This window comes from Orycteropus afer, unplaced genomic scaffold (genome assembly GCF_000298275.1).
Source record: "Orycteropus afer afer isolate SDZICR_OR568_19922 unplaced genomic scaffold, OryAfe1.0 scaffold00037, whole genome shotgun sequence".
NCBI classification, from domain to species: domain Eukaryota; kingdom Metazoa; phylum Chordata; class Mammalia; order Tubulidentata; family Orycteropodidae; genus Orycteropus; species Orycteropus afer.
Genome location: NW_006921624.1, coordinates 13,197,172 through 13,216,737, shown reverse-complemented (window position 1 = coordinate 13,216,737; position 19,566 = coordinate 13,197,172). Strand labels below are relative to the sequence as shown.

At 49.2% G+C, this 19,566-nt stretch overlaps 1 protein-coding gene and 1 pseudogene across 1 annotated transcript in view; both read left to right on the top strand.

The window, feature by feature from the left end:
- The first annotated feature begins 2,104 nt into the window (after nucleotides 1–2,104).
- LOC103193491 lies at nucleotides 2,105–2,496 on the top strand (annotated as a pseudogene).
- Nucleotides 2,497–8,801: 6,305 nt separating this feature from the next.
- The window catches only part of ZNF618 (zinc finger protein 618), a 64,421-nt gene continuing 53,656 nt past the window's right edge, over nucleotides 8,802–19,566 (top strand). The window contains exon 1 of the mRNA XM_042780391.1: nucleotides 8,802–9,057. Coding sequence (XP_042636325.1) covers nucleotides 8,889–9,057 — 169 coding nt within the window. The 5' untranslated portion in view covers nucleotides 8,802–8,888. The remainder of the gene's footprint in view (nucleotides 9,058–19,566) is intronic.

The following is a 19,566-nucleotide window of genomic DNA, read 5'->3' as shown; positions in this document are numbered from 1 at the left end:
AACCCCTTAAGGTGTCAAAGCTCTAAATTTTTATGGAAACTGACTGCCTCATCTGGAGCAGCTGGTGCTTTCGAACCACTAACCTTTTGGTTAGCAGCCCAGTGCTTTCATGACAGCACCACCAGAGCTCCATTTTAATACTTTGAAATAGGTCTTTTGCAGTAGATTTGCCCAATGCAATACACCGTTTGACTTCTTGACTGCTGCTTCCATGGGCATTGATTGTGGATCCAAGTAGAATGAAAATCCTTGATAACTTAAGTATTTTCTCCATTTATCATAATGTTGCTTATTTGTTTACTTTTTGTTGAGGTGTAATCCATACTGAAGGCTGTAGTCTTTGATCTTCATCAGTAAGTGCTTCAAGTCCTCAAAATCACAGGTGTGAGATTTCAGGCACCTGGATATTAGAAGAGACAGCCCCCTTCAGGCCTCAACTACCCTTCCACAAGGGCCTGAGTCTGTGCTAATGTGAGTCTAATGGTGACTTGCATCCTCAAGAGAAGGTTAAGGTATTACCACTTCAGAAAGTGGGAAGAGCATGATACATTTTAGAGATTTTTCACTGGAAAGAGTAAAAGTCAGACTTTGTCAATCAATGAATAAACTTCACTTATCCAGAAAATTGACCTCTGTGAAACATCTCAGACCCATGTTATGCTGAGGGTCAGATGGATGAGGTGGTGCAGTATTGAGTTCTGAATATGAACTGAAGCACTTAAACCACTGGCAGTTCTTTTGAGTGATGGCAGCCATGTCCCGAGGAGTCTGGTGTATCGACTTGTTTATTGGTCTTTGATGGTAGAAACGGGTTTTCTAGATCAGAGGCTATGGGTGCCTTGATGGTCATCCACTTTTCCAGGGCTCCTTCATTGGTTCATTCAGTGAGTAGATGCTTATTGATCATCTACCATATTCCAAGCACTGCTCTATGTGCTAAGATTCAGTGGTGAACCAATGTGATAAAGTCCCTGTGTTTTTGTCACTCACCTTCTGGCTGAGAAGACAGACAACAAAGAGGATAAAGATGGGACAGTACTAAGGGGAACACATAAAGCAGAGAAGAGGGATATGGAATGAGGTGGGAGTGAGGTGGGTGAAAGTTTACGTTGAGCAGCCAAGAAAGTCTTCACTAGGGCTGGGACTCTGAAGTGAAGACCTGAAGAAATGAGGAACTAGCCTGGGGAATGTTCCAGGCAAAGGAAAGAGCAGGTGCAAAGGCTTGCATGGGAGCATGTCTGCATTTTCAAGGAGCAGCCAGGAGCCCAGTGTGGCCAGAGAGATGAGACTGAGACAGGGACTTTTAGGAGGTAAGGTCAGAGGGCACATGGGATGGGACACAGAGAGCCATAAGCGTGCTGGTGAGGACTGACAGTTACATTGATGAGACACAGTCACTTTGGGGGAGTTTTGAGCTAGGGAGTGACATGACCTGGCTCATTTGAACAAGATGGCTCTGGCTGCTGCATTGAGTGTTGATTTCAGGAAGCCAGATGGAACAGAAACGGGGAGACTGGTTATGAGATCATTGCAACAAGGTAGGAGAGAAGGAATGTGGCTTGGACCTGAGTGCTGGTCATGACAAGTTCTGGACATACTTTGAAGGTGAAGTTGTTGGGATTTGCTGGAAGATTCATTAGCTAGAGAGCCAGAGAGAGAGTGGAGAGTCAAAGGTTATTCCAGGATCTGAGCCTGAAGAGCTGGAAGGATGAGGGAGCTGACTTGGAAGGGGGACAGTGACAGCTTGCGTTTGGACCTAGGAAGTTGAGATGGCCAGTTAACATCCAAGTGGAGTTGTCTTGTTGGCAATTGTTTATTCACCTCTGGAGTTCAAGGAGAGGTCCAAGCTGGAGATACAATTTGGGATTCATCATTATATAGTCAATATTTAAAAGCATGATTTAGATGAATCACTCAAGGAGTGAGTCAATATTTAAAAGCACGAGTCTGGATGAATAACTCAGGGAGTGAGTGTGGATAAAAATAGAAGAGGCTCTAGAATTGATCTTTGGAGAATGGCAGCATTTAAGAGTTGGCGAGATGAAGAGGAGTCATCAAAAGAGACCAAGAAATAGCCAGAAGGTGGGAGGTTCACTGGGTGAGCATGGAGCAAACTGGAGGAAGAGTTAGAAGGAGCAGTCTGGGCTTCAGGATGCCCCAGGAGGTTATGGAGGGCACCTACATTGACAAGAAATGCCCTTTCACTGGTAACGTCTCCATCTGAGGGTGCATTCTGTTTGGTATGGTGACCAAGATGAAGGTGCAGAAGACCACTGTCATCCACCGAGACTACCTCCACTACATCTGCACATGCAACTGCTTTAAGAAGCGCCACAAGAACATGTCTGTGCACTTGTCCCCCCCTGCTTCAGGGATGTCCACATCAGTGACATCGGAACAGTGGGCGAGTGCCAGCCCCTGAGCAAGACCGTGCACTTCACTGTGCTCAAGATCACCAAGTCCCCCGACACCAATAAGCAGTTCCAGAAGTTCTGAGCCAGGATGCCCACCCTCCGCCTCCAAATTTATAAATGAAGTTACTTTTCTCCCAGAAAATTGCCTCCTGTGAACTATGTCAGAGGATGAGTTAGATGTGGCCTGTGTATCGACCACTGGGTTTAACAACATGGATACTATCTGGAGCTTTGCAAAGAGCAGCTTTGGAGGGATGGAGGCAACAGCCTTATTAGAGCAGGTGGCTTAAGATGTTTTTCCAAGAAGAGGGCCTAATGGCATCGGTAAGTAGACCAGAATCATCTGCAGTCAGGTGATTAGTGGGTAGATGGGTTGAGTTGGAGAACTTGGTTAGCAACCAGGAGCAGTCTAAGCATGGCTCCTAGAGTCAGGCTTACATAGGTGTTAATTCACTTAATATCCCATGCATTCAGGAAGTGTGTAGTTAACCCAACTTGAGAACAGTTAACCCTCATTCCTAATGAGTTAAGTCTGTTTTAATGAAGTTTTCTTCCAGAGGGAGTTCACCGAGTCATTATTTCGATGCTGTGTTGGAAGCTATCATCCTCACCCTTAACATGGTTCTAGGTGGGTAAGGTGCTAGAGCAAATGGTACCCTTGGAGGAGGTTGAATGGTCCTCAGGATGTCTTGGAGCACAGGTGGATGTACTGCTCTCTCCTGTGAAGGTAGTCCACACCCCTGATACGTAAAGGCCTTTACAAGGGCCTTCCCAGTTGCCAGCCAGTTGATTCTGACTCATGATGACCCCGTGTGTGTCAGAGCGGAACTGTGCTCCACAGTGTTTCAGTGGCTGATCTTTTATAAGGAAATTGCCAGACCTTTCTTTGGAGGTTGCTCTGAGTGGGCTTGAACCTCTAACCTTTCAATTAAGAGCCAAGTATGTTCACCGTAGGAGCTCTGGTGGTGTAGTGCCTAAGGCATCTGATGGCTAACCAGAGGGCTGGTGGTTCAAATCCACCAGCCACTCCTCGGAAAGAAGATTGGGCCATCTACTTCTGTGGGGATACCGCCTCGGAAACCCAAGGAGAGGTCGCTATGAGTTGGAATCGACTTGATGGCAGTGAGTCTGGTTTTCGGTTTATGTTCACTGTTTTGCCACCCAGGGACTTTAAAAGTGGCCTCCGAGGGTAGCCCAGGGAATCAGTGGCAGAGATAGGAGTGAAGTCCAGGGACTAAAGACTTTTCATTAACTACTGTGATTTGGTAGATCTTCAAAGCTTTAGCATTTTGGTAGAATGATAAAATAATTGTGCTCCAAAACAAGTTGTTGGACTTGTGGCCACTGACATGGCCTGAAACACTTCCTCCTATGTGCCCATAAATGGCATTTTACTTTAGGCCTCAAATCCACTTGTAGATTATTTAATTATATTGTCTTAGGCTGAAGGATTTAGCAGAAAGAGCATCTGGATTGGGGTCAGAAGAATTGTTTTCGGAGCAAGTTCAACAGAAAGTAGTGTAGCTTTGGATATGCCATTCATTCACCCATTTTTATTGAGTTTCTCCTGTGTGCTGGGCACTGTGTAGGGACTGGGGACATGGAAGTGAGTAGGACAGACTCAGGCACTGTTTCACAAGTTAGTTTCCCATCTGTCCACAGGCATCTTGTGGACGCCTATGGGATGTGGTGGGTATAAGCACTTGAAGAGCACAGATAAGACCTGGAGGCAGGTATTTATCACTGAAACCCCTGTGGGCATATTAGCCTAGTCTGGTGAGGTAGCGGAGATGAATAAGAGTGAAATGAGGGTCTGCAGTCTTACCTGCTTTGGAGCCATTTCTCCAAATTCAGTCTTAAGTAGAAAGAACCTGTCGTCGAGTTGCTTCTGACTCATGGTGACTCTCCGTGTTTCAGAGCAGAACTGGTCTCCGTACAGTTGTCAGTACATGGCAAAAAGCAAAGCTCTGCTTACTGAAGACAGAGGGATAGGGGCCTGGAGCTGTACTTAGCACCACCTTCCTCATTCAGGCCTCATGGGTGCTCCTGGGCTACTGCTGTGGGGACCCCTAGACCTTCAAGGGACCCACTTAGTAAAAGGCCAGGACCCTTAGGGAATTCCTTGGGCAGGGACCCACTGTCTGGCGACTCTCATGGCAGGCTGGGTGCCAGCAGTATCCTGCGACCACAGATAGCATGCACTTAACTGAAAAATACCCCTTTAGCACCCGACTTTGGATTTTATGTTGAAATGTGACTCGGGTTAAATATAAAATTCATAGCATATCTTGAGTAACTATTTTGTAGTTATCTATATATAAATCTATTTTACAGCGACACAAATAGACCAGATTATGGAGTGTCAGCATGTAGATAGATTCCAAGTGCTTTTTCACTAATACACCTAATGATTCGTGCTGAGAATTTCCGAGGGCTCCACTGTACATTTAAATGGATATAATTAAAATAATGAGCTCTATTTTAAAAAATGATATATGGGAAAAAAAAATTCTTTAAAGAAGTTAGAAGTAGCTGCACCACTAATTCAAAGTGATGCAAGTACTTCTGTGATTCCATTGTTACTAGGACACCTGACAGTGCAGAGCTTCCGAGAAAAATAACATTTGGGCGTGTAAATCTAAAGTGCAGCTCTGGGGAAGGGGAGTTGCCCGTGTCCTCGGTGAGTGAAGACTGAATATCACATTTAAGGGAGAAGACGGCTGTGTGCCATCGTGCCCCTGGGTGAGGGATGGAGGCTCGCATGGCGCATCTTCTGTGGACCGAAGCAGGGGAGAGTCTGCCTGGTCCTACCAGTACAGCTGTTTGCCAGCAGGCCCTCTGACTTGTTTGGGGTGAGGAAAGTGAGTAAAAGAACTAAGGGGAATCTACCTGCGGGTGGGAGGAAGCTTTTCTCCCATGCCTCCACCCTCAGGTTTTAAAGGTCACTTTTGGCATAGTGCCTAAGGCACTTGATTACTAACCAGAAGGCTGGCGGTTCAAACCCCCAGCCACTCCTTAGAAGGAAGACTGGGCAATCTACCATAGAGAATACGACCTTGAAAACCCAAGGAGGGGTTGCTGTGAGTCAGAATTGACTCCAGGGCAGTGAGTGAGTTTTGGGTGACCTAAGTTCAGTGGAAAGGACTAAAGATAGGAGAGCTAGGTGATTCAGGTTTGAGTCCCAGCTTTGGAGCAGGCTTCCTGTGCTGCATTCATATCCAGGCTTATTGCACTCAACAGACCCACCTTGAGGACCCACTCGGATACCTCAGCGGGCCCTGGCGAGTCACAGGAGGCTTAAGTCCCAGTGTCCGCTCACCAGGAGGCTTGGCCTGAAGGAGGCAGGTATTCTTCCAGTCCGTCAGCAGATGTTTATGGTGCACCTGCTGTATGGTTCCTTGGTGCTGGGAATACAGCAGTACACAGGACTGCCTGCTCTTAGGGCAGGTATGATCCAGAGGAGTCGATAGTATCAGGGCTGCAAAGGAAATAAAGCAAAGTGCTAGGAGCTAGACTGGAAGGCCAGAAAGCTGAGATGCGAGCTGAGGCCAGTTCATTAGAATGCAGAGACAACTGCTGTAAGAGTCACCTGGGCCAGGTAGACTCAGTACTCAGCTTACCTTTACTGTGAGCAGTCAGGGAAGGCTTCCCAGAGGTGGGAGGCTTGAGCTTTTGTGGAGGATGAACATGTCCTCACAATGCAGCTGCTGCCTGGGCACACGCACCGCATGCCAGCTCCCTGGCTGGGCCCCTTATGGATGTCACTCCTGTCCCCACAGCTGGCAAGGAGCCTGCTCCCCTTTGAACTGAGAAACTGAGACTCAGAGAGGGGAGTCTTGCCCAAGGATGCAGAGTGAATGGGTGAGTCACTTAGCCCTTAGACTGGGCTTTGGAGCATCAGCAGTGAGCAAAGCTGGGGCCAGGGTGTTCTTTGCAGGCCCTCTCCTCACATTCCTCCCTGTTACTAGGAAAGCTGATCTGACCTGGGCTTAGAGGGTTTAACCCTTTGAGCATCTCTGTCCAGGAGTAGCCAGGGCCAAGCCAGGGAGAGTCTTCAGCCAACCTGCCTGCCCAGAAGACCCCAGTTGGACCCATGGGCTGTCACTGATGGTTGAACAGGAGCCCTGACTTCAGCCCTGTGCCCAGTGGGTAGACAGGACTGTCCAACCCTTAGTGTCTGCATGGTCTTGCTAGAACAACCATCTCAGCAGTTTCTTTTACTGCCTAACTGGAGTACGTACAACAGTGTTCATCACCAGTTTCCATCAGGATGACCATCTCTGCTGTATGAGAAACTCTGGACAGGGTCCTGGCTTTACGTTTCCCAGTTAATCCTCATGGAAGCTTTGGAGGAGGTGTGGGTATGTGTCCGCATCACAGATGCTGAAATGCTCCAGGAGGTTCTGTGGTTTGCTCAGGGTCACACAGTTGGGGAAGCTGTAGAGCTAGGATTTGAACCCGCATCGGTCTGACTCCACAGCCCATGTGCTAACGTCTGTGCCACATAAGACCCTCCCCTATTACCAACCCCTGCATCCAGCTTCCCCCCGGTAAATACAAGTAGAACATCTCTACTGGTAGCCACTGTTCTAGGTCCTTTGCACGTGTTACTTCATTGTCTGCACACCACAGTGAATGAATGTGAAGACGAGGCTCAGAGTGGTGACATCACTCAGGTAGGAATCCACAGCTTGAGGGTGCCAGATCCAGGAGTTGATCCTGGATGTTCTAAACTCAAAGTCCGGTACTCTCCTGCCTCACTGTATCACATCTTATTCCCACCAGCCGGCTTCTGCTCATAACGCCTCCAGTGAAGGGAGCTCTCCACCCCAAGCCGTCCCCTTCCCTTGCTCGCCGGTGGGGAGGAATATCTTCCCTCCTAAAGCTATAGCTGTCCCCTTGTAACCTCTCAGCCCTGCCTGCCCTGGATATACTCTTGGGGCCTCACAGAACTTACGTGTTTTTCTTCCCTGTGATAACCGTTTAGTCAAGGGGGCTCCTATTGTCTGGGGAGTGGGGAGCTTTAGCTGCAGCTATCCTCTATGGAGGCAGCACCAGTCAGAAAACCAGAGAGCCTGCACCACTATAGACCTAGACCTGGGACATCACTCAATTTCCCAGCATTTGCACACCTTGGCTTCCCCACCTCAGAGATGGGAGTCATGATGGTCGACCCTTCTGCTGGAAGGAGAGGGAGGAATCTATGACAGCACAGAGGAGAATTGTTCGGGAGTGGGTGGCAGGAGACCTGGCTTCATGCCTTGCCCTGCCACTGATATTGTGTGTGGTCCTGGGCAAGTCACAGTTCTTCTCTGGGCCTCATTCTCTCCCCCACCCCCTTACATAAGAGTTTCAGGAATAGCTGTCCTGCCTACCTTAATACTGAGCTCACTTGCCTTGAGCCTGGTAAAGAGCTCCAAGATGCCAGAGTGTTGGGGGCAGAGGTGTTGTTGGCTCTGGTACGTCTCAGCTCAGCCTTTTGGATTGCAGCTTCTCCATCTGTGAAACAGGAGCAGGGAAGACCTTGGATGAAATCTGTAGCCCTTTTGCCAACGAACAAAGGGAAGAAGACAATCACTAACCGCTAACGCTTTGCATTCATCAAAGTATTTAAATCCTTTCTGCTCTAAGTGTGATTTGAGGATCAGTAGCACCAGTGTCACCTGAGAGGTTATCAGAAGTGCAGAATGCAGGTCCCCACCCCAAATTAAGGAGCGCTGGTGGCACAGTGCCTAAGGCATTTGACTGCTAACCGGAAGGTTGGCAGGTCAAATCCACCAGCCACTCTGCAGAAGGAAGACTGGGCAGTCTACTTCTGTAAAGACTTACCTCCTTGGAGCCCTGATGGAGGTTGCTGTGAGTTGGAATCCACTCGATGGCAGTGGGTTTGGTTTTGGTGACCTCAAACCTTCAGGATCAGAATCTCCATTTTATCAACATTGCCAGCTGCTGGGTGTGCACACTGAAGTTTGGGAAGAACTGCTTTAAACCATCCAGATCTGCCCTTGTAGGTCTCTTGCACAGTTGTGATAACTACACATATATAAGTGTATATATGTGGACCTCTTTGGTCCTCAGCTTTCCTATCTGCAAAATGGATAGAGTTAGAGGCATGCTAGCCCAGTGGTTTCCCACCTGTGTCCTTGGGGGCCCCAGGGTTTCCTCTGAGGCAGCCATGGAGAGCTGTTTGAGAGGCTGAGTGTGCTGGGGCCCACCCTTCTCTGTGCATGCTTTCATGTCTCTCTGGGGCCCTGGGCATCAAGGTGAAGTTTGTTTGAATGGTAAGTCTGTGGGTACATATTGCAGCCCTCAGGCTGATGGGCTCCCAGGTGGTCCAGAGGCAGGTGTTGGAAACACACTGAGCAGACCCTCTTCTTTCCCAGGGAGCGCTTGAAGCGCAGCCAGAAGACCACCAAGGTGGAGGGTTCAGAGCCTGTGCCGGCAGAGGCCTCGCTGAGTGCCGAGCAGGGAACAATGACGGAAGTGAAGGTGAAGACGGAGCTGCCCGACGACTACATCCAGGAGGTGATCTGGCAGGGTGAGGCTAAGGAGGACAAGAAGGTGGTCGGCAAGGACGGGACTGGGGACGTGCCCGCCGAGATCTGCGTGGTGATTGGTGGTGTCCGCAACCAGCAGACCCTCGGTGAGTGCCTGTCCGTGAGGGCCAGGGCCAGGCCGGGAGTGTGGGGCCACAGGCCTGGGGGGCAAAGGGATCTCTGTTCCCTCTCTGGCTGAGAGACCCTTCGATGGCGCATTTCTGCCCTTGGGGAGGATCTGAGCCCTTCAGACTTTCCTTAGCTGGCACGGCTCTAATCTAGAGGCCTCTTCCTCTTAATGCCTCATGGAGCCAGGCACTTCAGTCACCAAGACCCTGTTCAGGTCAAATCCCTGGAACCTTCTGCAGCCCCAATGAGTCCCTCATGTGAGGGCACCCCTGCTGCTGGTGGGTCAAGTGCAGCCCTTATCACTTGGCATAGCTGGTCTCTGCTTAAATGCCTCCAGTGACAGGGAGCTCTCCAGCCCCCAGCTATCCCCTTCTGTTGCTGGTGGGGAGGAATATCCTCCCTCTCTCAAGCCATAACTGTCCCCTTGTGTCTTGATTGGCTGTCTGCTTTTCTCCCACCTTGACTTGATTGTGGGCTCTGGGGGCAGCTCCTAGCATGGGTCCTGCACAGTGAGGATTGGACCAAAGCTTTCCCCTGCCTCTTTGGTTTGGGCCAGGCTCCAGAGAGCTAGCTCTATGCAAATTAGCTTCTTGGGAGTTAATCCCTCCCCCCATTCCCGCTTTTCTCCACCATAAGCCTGGGGACACCCCTCGGAATCCCTACACTGTGGTCAGGTTCACAAACTCCAGTGCCCACAAGGCCCTAACAAATGCAGTCAATTCTTGTTATTTGCGGTAGTTCTATAAAGTCCCCATGAACACTGAATTAGCAAATTCTTGTTCAACTGCAGTTGGTAATTTTGTACCACTCTGTACATGAACATAAACATGATTGTGCCCTGAGTATTTTTAGCAAATACGTGAATCGCAAGTACGGAATCCGTGAGTGACGAAGACCAACTGTATTCCTGTTTCAAACGGAATGAAGCTGAAGAGCCCACTATGTGTGGAGGGCAGCTTTAACAGGGGTGCCATCAGCTAGGGGTGCGGGGTCACTGCTTCCAGATCTTTAGAAAAACCACAGGCCCAAAGTGGAAAACCCAGGTGAATTCTCTTGCCTTTAAATGCTTGCAAGTAATTCAGATTTTTAAGTCTGCTAAGCAAAGCATGTCTGTGGATCAGATTCAGTCCATGGGCCCCAAGTTTGCAGACTCTGCCCTGTAAAATAAAGTCCACATTCCTTAGCCTGGTGTTGACATCTTGCCTAGTCTGGCCCAGACTTCCCAGGTTGTCTGAACAGACCCCACATTCCTTGTGCTCAGTCTGTTCTTAGACTCCTCTGTGCCCAGAAGTACTGCCACCTCCCTCCTCTTCTCCTGCCCTCCTTGTCCAGTTCTGGTTCACCTCCTCCCAACTTCCACACTCCCCTGTCTTCCTTTGTGGTCATCCTGTGTGTGATATGCGTGTGTGTTTCCCCAAATTTGGATCCAAGTCCTATTGCCTTTCCTTCCCAGCCATTGGGAATCGGCCTTGTCTTCCCCTTCCTAGCAGTTCCTCCACTGAGTGCAGCCACTGTCGTCCCCAGATCATTGCAGCATCCTGTTCACAGCCCTGCCACCCTGCCTGTATCTCCCTGCTTTCACCCACCCTCCACAGTGACTGTCAGGGGGCCCTGGCAAAAACGAAACACTGACTGTGTGAGTCCCTGCTTACAAGTCTTAGGGCTCCCTGTTGTGTCTAAGGTCAAAGTCAGACTGCTTCCACATCCTCCATAACCTGGACCCAGCCTAGCCTTTGAGCCTCGTTTTCTGCTTCTGATCATCCCAGTGCCTTCATTCCAGTGCAGTTTGCTCTTCTGCAAACACACCCTCTATTTCCTGCCCTTTGCTCATGCCACTCCCTTTCCCTGGAATGCTGCTTTGACCACCTCTGCATGCCTAAATCTAATCCATCCTTAAAGGCCAATTCCAGTGCCACCCCCTCTCAGAAGGCTTCCTTGATCTCTTCTGGTCAGAAGTGGTCTGTTACTACCCCTGCCCTTCACATTGGACACTTTCCATTGTCTGCTTTAGATTGGAGCGACCCTGTTCATGCTTGTCTTTGCCATGAGATTGTGAGCTCCTGGAGGCTCAGCACCTGTCTAATTAATCTCTCTCTGCTGCCCACTCCACAGTACCTAGCAAGGTACTGGCTTCTAGGGAGCAGTGTAGATATTAGTGTTATTACTGTCAGGATGGGACTGGGTTATGCTGCAGTAACAAAAGAGCCTAAAATCTCAGTAGCTCAGACCACAGAGGTCTTTTATTTATTCACACAACCTGTCCTTTGTGGGTCAGCTGAGAGCTCTGCTTTGCTCTGGACCCAGGCTAAATGCAGCCATTATATGGCATGTTGTCAGGTGACAGAGGGGAAGAAAGCTCTGGAGCCCCACACTGGCCATTAATTGCTGCAACCTATGAGAGGTATTAATCTGCTCATAGTCACTGCTGTAACTATTCCCTTGGTCCACCCGATCTCAAGGAGGCCAAGAAATGCCATCCTTTCCTGTGACAGAAAGGGGGCGAGCCAGAAGCATTAAAAAACGAAAACTAATGATTACCCCCATGCTGAATGACAGTATGAGTCTTCAGGGGCCTGTGCCTGACCTCCCTCCATCAGTATCTGCTCCCCGAGGCCTTGGACTTTGTTAACCACTAGTGGGTTTGCTAGTTAATGGAGAGGAGACATGCCCCATCTCTTTGGTATGTGTGTTTAAGGCTCATTGGACCCAGGGGCTCTTTATGCCCTTCACCAGGAGATAGATGCCAGTGAATGGGAGCTGAATCTGAATCTTGGGACGGAGCCAGCTGTCTGGATCACGTGGGAAAAGCCTTGAGCAGCCAGGCCAGGGAAATGCTGAGAGTTCTCCCTGGGCCAACTGCGTGCACAGCAAGAACCCCCAGGGCCCTCATGCCAGCCACTGATGCTGGTTTCCAGCTCAGTACTGCTGGGCAATGGGGTCCTGGGCCTGGCTGTGCCTTTGTGTCCTCTGTAGTGAGATGAATCCTGGTCCCTGTTCTGGCCACTTTCTGAGTGTGGAAATTGAAAGGGGGAGTGGTAAGGAACAGCATTGTGGGAGGAGGATAACTCTTGGATCCTTGGGTTGGGAGTGAATCCAGGCTCTACGACTTTGTAGCTATGATACCTTAGGCAGGTAACTTGATCTCTCTGCAGATTGCAAACTGACTGGATTATGTGACAATTCAATAAAATACTCAGTGTAAAGGGCTCAGCATTGTACTTAATAAACAATTAGGTATTATTAGCAGTAGTAGTAGTAGTAATAGGAGAAAGTACTGCTCCAATGGGAAGGCATGGTAATAACTTCTGCTTTATTCCTAAATTTAGGAAATAAGCCAGTGTGAACTAGAGAAAGAATGGGATGGGGAAGAAGGTTGGCACTGGAAGAGGCGTCGGAAGGCTTAGACTGTAATCAGGCCTCGGTTTTTATATCTGACAACTGGATAGGGAAACCTGTCCAGGCCCTAGAGCTCCTTATAGGGCTTCTTCCCGAGATTCAGGGACCTTGAATATTTCAAAAAGAGCATGGGGGAGGTGTCTTCTGATTGCCTCTTACTTCATGAGGGGGAGCCAGAGTCACCATCAGCAACATCAGCCCAAGGCTGATTCCTGTCATGTGCAGGTCAGACATGCCACCACCCTCCAGCCTTTTTGCCAATTCTGACACCAACCATACCTCACATGCCACTTTCTACTTCTCTGCTGGGTTTGATAATTTGTTGCAATGGCCACACACAACTCAGACAGTACTCACAATTAAGAGGTTTATTAGAGAAGCAACAGATTACAATTTAGGATCAGAAACAAGTCAGGATACAGTTTTTCAGTCAAGACAGCTTCTTCTCAGGCATGCCACAGCGACGCTTCTCTCTGGCCTGCTTGGGCCATTGCTACGAAGCTCTTGTAGCTTGCCGATAGGCACCCAGAGAGGCATCCCACTCTACCAGCAGGCCTCCCGCACAAAGGCACTCGGCTTTCTCACTCCACGGGCTGGATGCTGCTCTGGCTCATGCTGGTCTCTTGGTTCTGCTGCCTCTGCTGCCGCTGTCTCTCTGCCGTCTTTCTGCCAAGGATATTGGGTCCAAGGACACGCCCTACTCCTGGCTACCCTTTCTTGCTGGAAGTGAGATCCCCCTTTCCACCTCAGGGATGGCGTGTTTTAAGCCCAATGATGGCATATCTAACCAGTCCCCATGTTAGGGTCCCATGCACCTTATGTCCATGATCCCACCCCCATAAGGGTACCATGTACCTATTTACATTACTAGTAAGCTATCCAGTCCCCTTTGCGGCCCACAGGCACCTCACGTTTGCATAGTCCCCAGTCATCTGGTGAGAATCACAAAGACCAGGGCTAGAAGAGCCACACTAAGTAATTCACTGCACCACAGGCATCTTGTGAAACTTCTGAGTGACCTGCCTTAGCGACCTTGTGATAAAGATGCTGAAGTCACAGTGACAAATTACAAGTGGAGCTGCCATTTTGGAGTCCTTCCAAAGAAGGGCCAGAGCGCTCCCTGCTGGTCATGGCTGCTCATCTCCTTAGCGGCGGGCTGTCCTTCTTGGGTGTGGTTTCTGCTGAGGGTCAGGCTTAGAGGAAACTGCCTTCAGCACCAGGAAGGAAAGGAAAAAAGCGTTAGAATTGAACTTTTTGAACTTACGTAATCTCAAGATTAGGAGCTCTGGTAGCATAGTGGCTAAAGCACTTGACTGCTAACCAGAAGGCTGGCGGTTCAAACCCACCAGCCACTCCTCGGAAGGAAGGTTGGGCAATCCTACTTCCGTAGTGATACTGCCTCGGAAACCCAAGGAGGGGTCGCTATGAGTCGGGGCCGACTCGACGGCACATAACAACAACAACAACAACAAAATCTCAAGATTGGAGCCCTAGTGGTAGTGACTGGTTAAGCACTTGGCTGCTAACCAAAAGGTCGACAGTTCGGACCCACCAGCTGCTCTGTGGGAGAAAGATGTAGCAGTCTGCTTCCATAAAGATTACAGCCTCAGGGGCAGTTCTGCTCTGCCCTGCAGGGTTGCTAGGAGTCAGAATGAACTTGATGGCAATGGGTTTGGGTTTGGTTTTAGTTTTAAGATGGAAAATAGATTCATCTTGTGGCCCAAGTCTAAGTAGTTGCTGCTGGCTGTTGGGATGTTTTGGGGATTCTAAAGGGTGGCATGACTGATTGTTAATGTCGGCCATGGGTAGAACAGAGGCCTTCAGAAAGGAAATGTAGCCCAGGGTCACAGGGCGAGTTAGTGATGCTGTTTTCCACTTTGTGGAAGTGCTGCACCTCACAGAACCTCTCTCCCCCTCTTCCAAAAGTGAAACAAGGAGGGAAGGCTCTCCCAGGGCTCTGGCTGGGGGAGGAATGCTGGTTGGAGCCAGCCTGTTAAACGGTCTTGTGCCAGTGTCCGACCCGTGCCCTAGTGGCTGTTGCTGGATAGTTAACATGATCCCGATGCCCTTGGCAGGGGAGCAAGGGTTCTGGCAAGCCAAGGACCTCTCGTGAACACTTTGCTCAGCCTGCGTACTCAGGGCTCAGGAGTGGGCTCTGTTGCTGCACAGAATGCTGTTCTGCTCAGGCATCCCGTTGTGCCCTGGGAGCTGTTTGCCTTTTCTCTGAGTCCCATCCCCCTTTACCCTCCCCTCCCCATCCTCCCTGGCCCTTTAATAGCCATCAGACAAACAGTGTTCCCAAAGACACAAACATTATCCGAGGCACTTCCCGTGGAGGAGTCCGGGTCATGGGCACGCAGTGGCACTTGGCAGCTTCTTGGCTGTTGAGTCGGGAGGGGCATCAGTGCCCGGGAGGCTGGCTGCCAAAGCTCATAGTGCTTGTCACTACTTCCCTGTTGCACTGAGAAGGGTATCGCTCACTGTTAGAAAGAACTTCCTTGAGCTTCCTTTCTCAGCAAGAATTGCAGAGGCTGTGCTGAATTTGACAGCTTTGTTGGGTGAAAGCAAAAGTGAAAGGGAGCGAATTAGCAGTTATGTGTGCCCACCTGATAAGCTGAACTCTGTACTGTGTTCTCAGGAGGGCTGGTAGAGGCACACTGGGGGTTTCAGGAACACTTGCACGAGGAATGCCAAACACAGGGCACTGCCATTGCTGCTGTCCAATTTTGTGTTCATTGCATTTGTTGGTTGTTCTTGTTGTTGTTATGTGCCATTGAGTCGGACTTGACTCATAGTGACCCCTCCTTGGATTTGCCCCATCTTCGCTCCGAGGAGTGTCTGGTAAGTAGTCGCCCTCAAATTGATTCCGACTCACAGCAGCCCTTGTGTGCAGAGCAGAACTACTCCATAGGATTTTTGAGGCTCTGACCTTCCAGAGGCAGACTGACAGGTCTCTCTGTGAAGGCACCTCTGGGTGTGTTCGAACCACAGCCTTTCAGCTAGTAGTCAAGCGCTTAACCAACTGGACCACCCAGCCACCCATGTGTTCATGGTGGGTATCACTGATCACTACACACTCTCACAGCAATGCGCCTCACAATCCTGCTTAACACAGTGCAGCAGGAAGTCAGTGCCAGTCATTTAGAATTGGAGAACCTGAAGGAGAAACCTGCTTGCCGTCCCTGTCCAAGTTGATGAAGACAAGGCAAGCAGAATTACCAAGATGCTCAGCCCACAGGACATTCCCTGGTTTCAAGGGATAAGGCCGTCTGGATCCCATCATGGTGGCCAAGATGTGCTACAAAGCACGGTGCTCTTCTGTGGTGCAGAGTGCTGTGAGACTGTCAGTCCTGAGTCCTGAGGAGGTTGCAGATGAGGGAGCCCCAGGAAGACCACAGGTGTTGGCAGCCGAGTGGTACAGGAGCCACAGGAGGGAGCATGTGACCCAGCCTTAGCCGGGTTCCTTCTCACAATCAAGGCAGGTCCAGAAAGCTATCTCTTCATGAAGGGAGGAGCCCTGTGGAAGAGCTGGGAGTTCTGTCTGGGGAAAAGGAGGCCGGGGATCAAGGTTGGATAGAATCTACGTATTCAGAACTTTAAGCACTAGTGGGGAAGGATGGCGCAGACACGTTCCGAGTGGCCCCAACCAGTGTGGGCAAGTCAGGAGGTAGTTTTGGTTTAGTCAAAGGAAAGACTTTGTAAGTGTGGGAGCTGTTTGAGAACAGCCTTTGTGAGAGCAGCTTCCCTGTCCTGGTGATGGGTGAGCAGAGAGGACCACTGAGAAGGAGCAGGAGGCAGAAAGCTTTCTGGGCAATGAGCTCCGAGAGCCAGGGGAAGGGTTTTCTTCCCACGTGCAGGGCTGCCAGGGGCAGAGGGGGAGGAGAGGCCCCATCGAGGACTCCGAGGAGGTGGGGACTCAGCCACAGCTCTGGAAGGAGCACAGAAGAGCATGACAGAACCATTCAGACACAGCCACGTGGGTTTCAGCCTGTGACAGATCAGGGCGGTGAAGGTGCCAGGTCCTGCTTCATGGTGCCAGCTGGTAGTTAGTTTCCTGTTTCAATAGGCTGTTGGCAGGGCTTTGCGCCTGGGCCTGCCAGAAGCAACACTCAGCTCTTCGCTGCAGCCCCTTGGAGAGGAGGAGATCTGGCCACTCTCCTAGGCACGTCCCATCTCTGCTGCTAACTCTTCTGGTGGGTAGAGGGTCCCGATTGGAAAGGGACCCTGGACTAGAAGCGGGAGACCCAGGATCTGCCATGCTAATCCCTTGGCCTCTCTGAGCCACCATGTCTTGAACAGGCAGTGGGTATAATAAACTCAGCAGTTCTTCCAGAGGGCTTGTTGGAGGATGGAGTCAAGTGATAGCTGTGAAAAACGTTTTTAAAAGGGGACAAGGAATTTAAAACAGAGACTGCTAACCAGAAGGCTGGTGGTTCAAACCCACCAGCCACTCCTTGGAAGGATGGTTGGACAATCTACTTCCATAGTGATACCCCCTTGGAAACCCAAGGAGGGGTTGCTATGAGTCGGGTCTGACTTGAGGGCATATAACAACAACAACCAGTGCTGCTAGCTAAAGCCTCAGGACACTGACATACCTAGGGTTACTCCTGGAGCTGTGGGAACTCAGTGGCTTCAAACTTTCTGTGTTCAGTACTTCCTACAATTTTTAAAAGCTGTGTGTTGTCACATTTTTCAGTTAACGTCTAAGATTTTTATTTCAAGTCGTTGCAAAGGTTATAATTTCTGGAGTAGTATTTTTTTTTTAAGGTGGCATTTGAATATGAAACTGTGAAGTGCTCCTTTAAATGTATCCAAAGGAGTCCAAACACCATTGCAATTTGATGGCCACCTTCATCCATTTAAAACCAGGAGGGAAAGCTCCTCTTAAACAGTCAGAAATTTTATATTTTTCCCTTTTCTCCTTGAACTCGTATTTCCAGTCCACTTCCCCCCAAGGATTTTATCCTAATGCAATATATTTTTTATGCTTGAAAGTCTTTTATTGATCACTGTTTCACACTCATCTGCTACAATAGGGTAGACATAAATTGAAATGGAAATTTTAAAGAAATTTACTGGGATTATGAAGGTCTCTATTTTAAGGCTTTTTGTTTATTTCAGATTGAGTTACTAGTATATAATTAATCAAAACAAATCTAGATGAATATTAAACGTAAAAGTGAAAACGGTTACTGAAAATGCTCCTGTTTATCAAATGGATGAGATTTTACTTCTTCCACAAGTGTTTCATGTATCTGTGAATGAGGATTTCTTATTGCTAAAATGAAGCCCACGTGGCGTAGTGATTAAGTGTTTGGCTGCTAACCGAAAGGTTGGTGGTTCAAACCCACCAGCTGCTCTGTAGAAGAAAAATAATGGCAGTCTGCTTCCATAAAGATTACACTCTTGGAAACCTCATGGGGCAGGCAGTTCTGCCCTGTCCTGTAGGGTGGCTATGAGTTGGCATGGATGTGATGGCAATGGGTTATTGCTGGAGAGGCAGTCCCTGGTGGGGCGAATGGTGAGTGGTTCGCTGCAGTTGAAAAGTTCAGATTCACCCAGAAATACCTGGAAAGAAAAGCCTGGAGATGTCTTTGGGAAGATGAGTCACTGACCACCGTACGGAGGCAGCTCTGCTCTGACGCACAGGGTCACCAGGAGTCAGTCAAGGCTGACTGGTTTGTTTTTTTTTTTTTAATTGCTAAATTGAGACAAGACTCGGCATTAATTAATTCCTGCTTTTTGCTTTTCTTAGGTACAGTGCTTAGAAACCTTGAGCACATAATAAGGAGCCGGGATGGCCGGAGTTTTGTTTCAGCAGTGTCACTCAATTCCTTGAACTCCTTCCAACTCATATGCCAAGAATCACACAAGGGTCCATCACCAGACATTATTTTTAATGGTCTCTTTGCTGACAACTCCATTAGATCCTTCTTCAGTTTGGTTGAAAGCAAAAGAATTGAAAATCACCCAGTGCACAAAAGAGTTGTTCGCCAGTCGTTGGAATCACTCACTTTCTTAGCCCAACACCAGTATTGCAGGTCCTCTCTATTAGGAGCCCAGGGGTCTTCATCTCCCAGGGAGGGTGCCAGGGTAAGAGTAGGGATGATTGAAAGATAGCGTCTCTTCTTTGTGACGTGGGAGAAGGGTGAAGCTGAACGAGGAGGATGAGAGGAGAGCCGGTGTGACTGAGTGGGCCTCCCCATCTGCCATGTCTCTGGCACACTGGTTCTAGGAAGAATACCTGTGGATATTGGGAAATTGATGTTCTGAAAAATGCTTGCTCATGTGCCCCGGAAACAGTCTCCAAACATCTCCAAGGGTGTGTCTTCCATGTTGAAGACCTGGCCCAGAGAATAGGTGGTCTGCATCTGAGCCGCAAAGAGTCTTAGGAAACCCACTTGTTGACAACTTGGTTCCCACAATCACCTTGTTCTTTCTGTTGAGTCTGAAAGCCCAGAAGGCCGAGGGCTCCTGGGCATATGATTCTGTGACTCACAGCTGCTGGGAAGCTCTGAGCTAGATCCAGTATAGGGAGTGCATCTCCCTGTCCCCACTATTGTGTTTCTTCTCTTGTTGACCTGCTTTGGGTTTGATCTTGTTGCATTTTGTGCATTCTGAAAGGTGTCTGGACGTACCTGGAGGTGGTGGTATTGGTAGGTGTGGTTGAGTCGATTTCAACTCACAGCGACCCACCTGCACCCGAGTAGAACTGCCCGTAGGGTTTTCTAAGTGTAATCTTTACAGGAACAGGTGGCCAGGTCTTTCCTCCACAGAGGTGCTGAATGTATTCAGACCACTTACCTTGCAGTTAGCAGCTGACCATTTAACTGTTGTGCTAGCAGGGTTCCTTATCTGGAGACATTAAAACCAAACCCCTTGCCATCAAGTCAGTTCTGACTCATAGTGACCCTGTAGGACAGAATAGAACTACCACATAGGGTTTCCAAGGCTGCAAATCTTATGGAAGCAGACTGCTATCTCTTTTTCCTGCAGAGCAGCTGGTGGGTTTGAACCACTGACCTTTCAGTTTACAGCCAAGTGCTTAACCACTGTGCCACCAGAGTTCCTTACATGTTGTTGTTGTT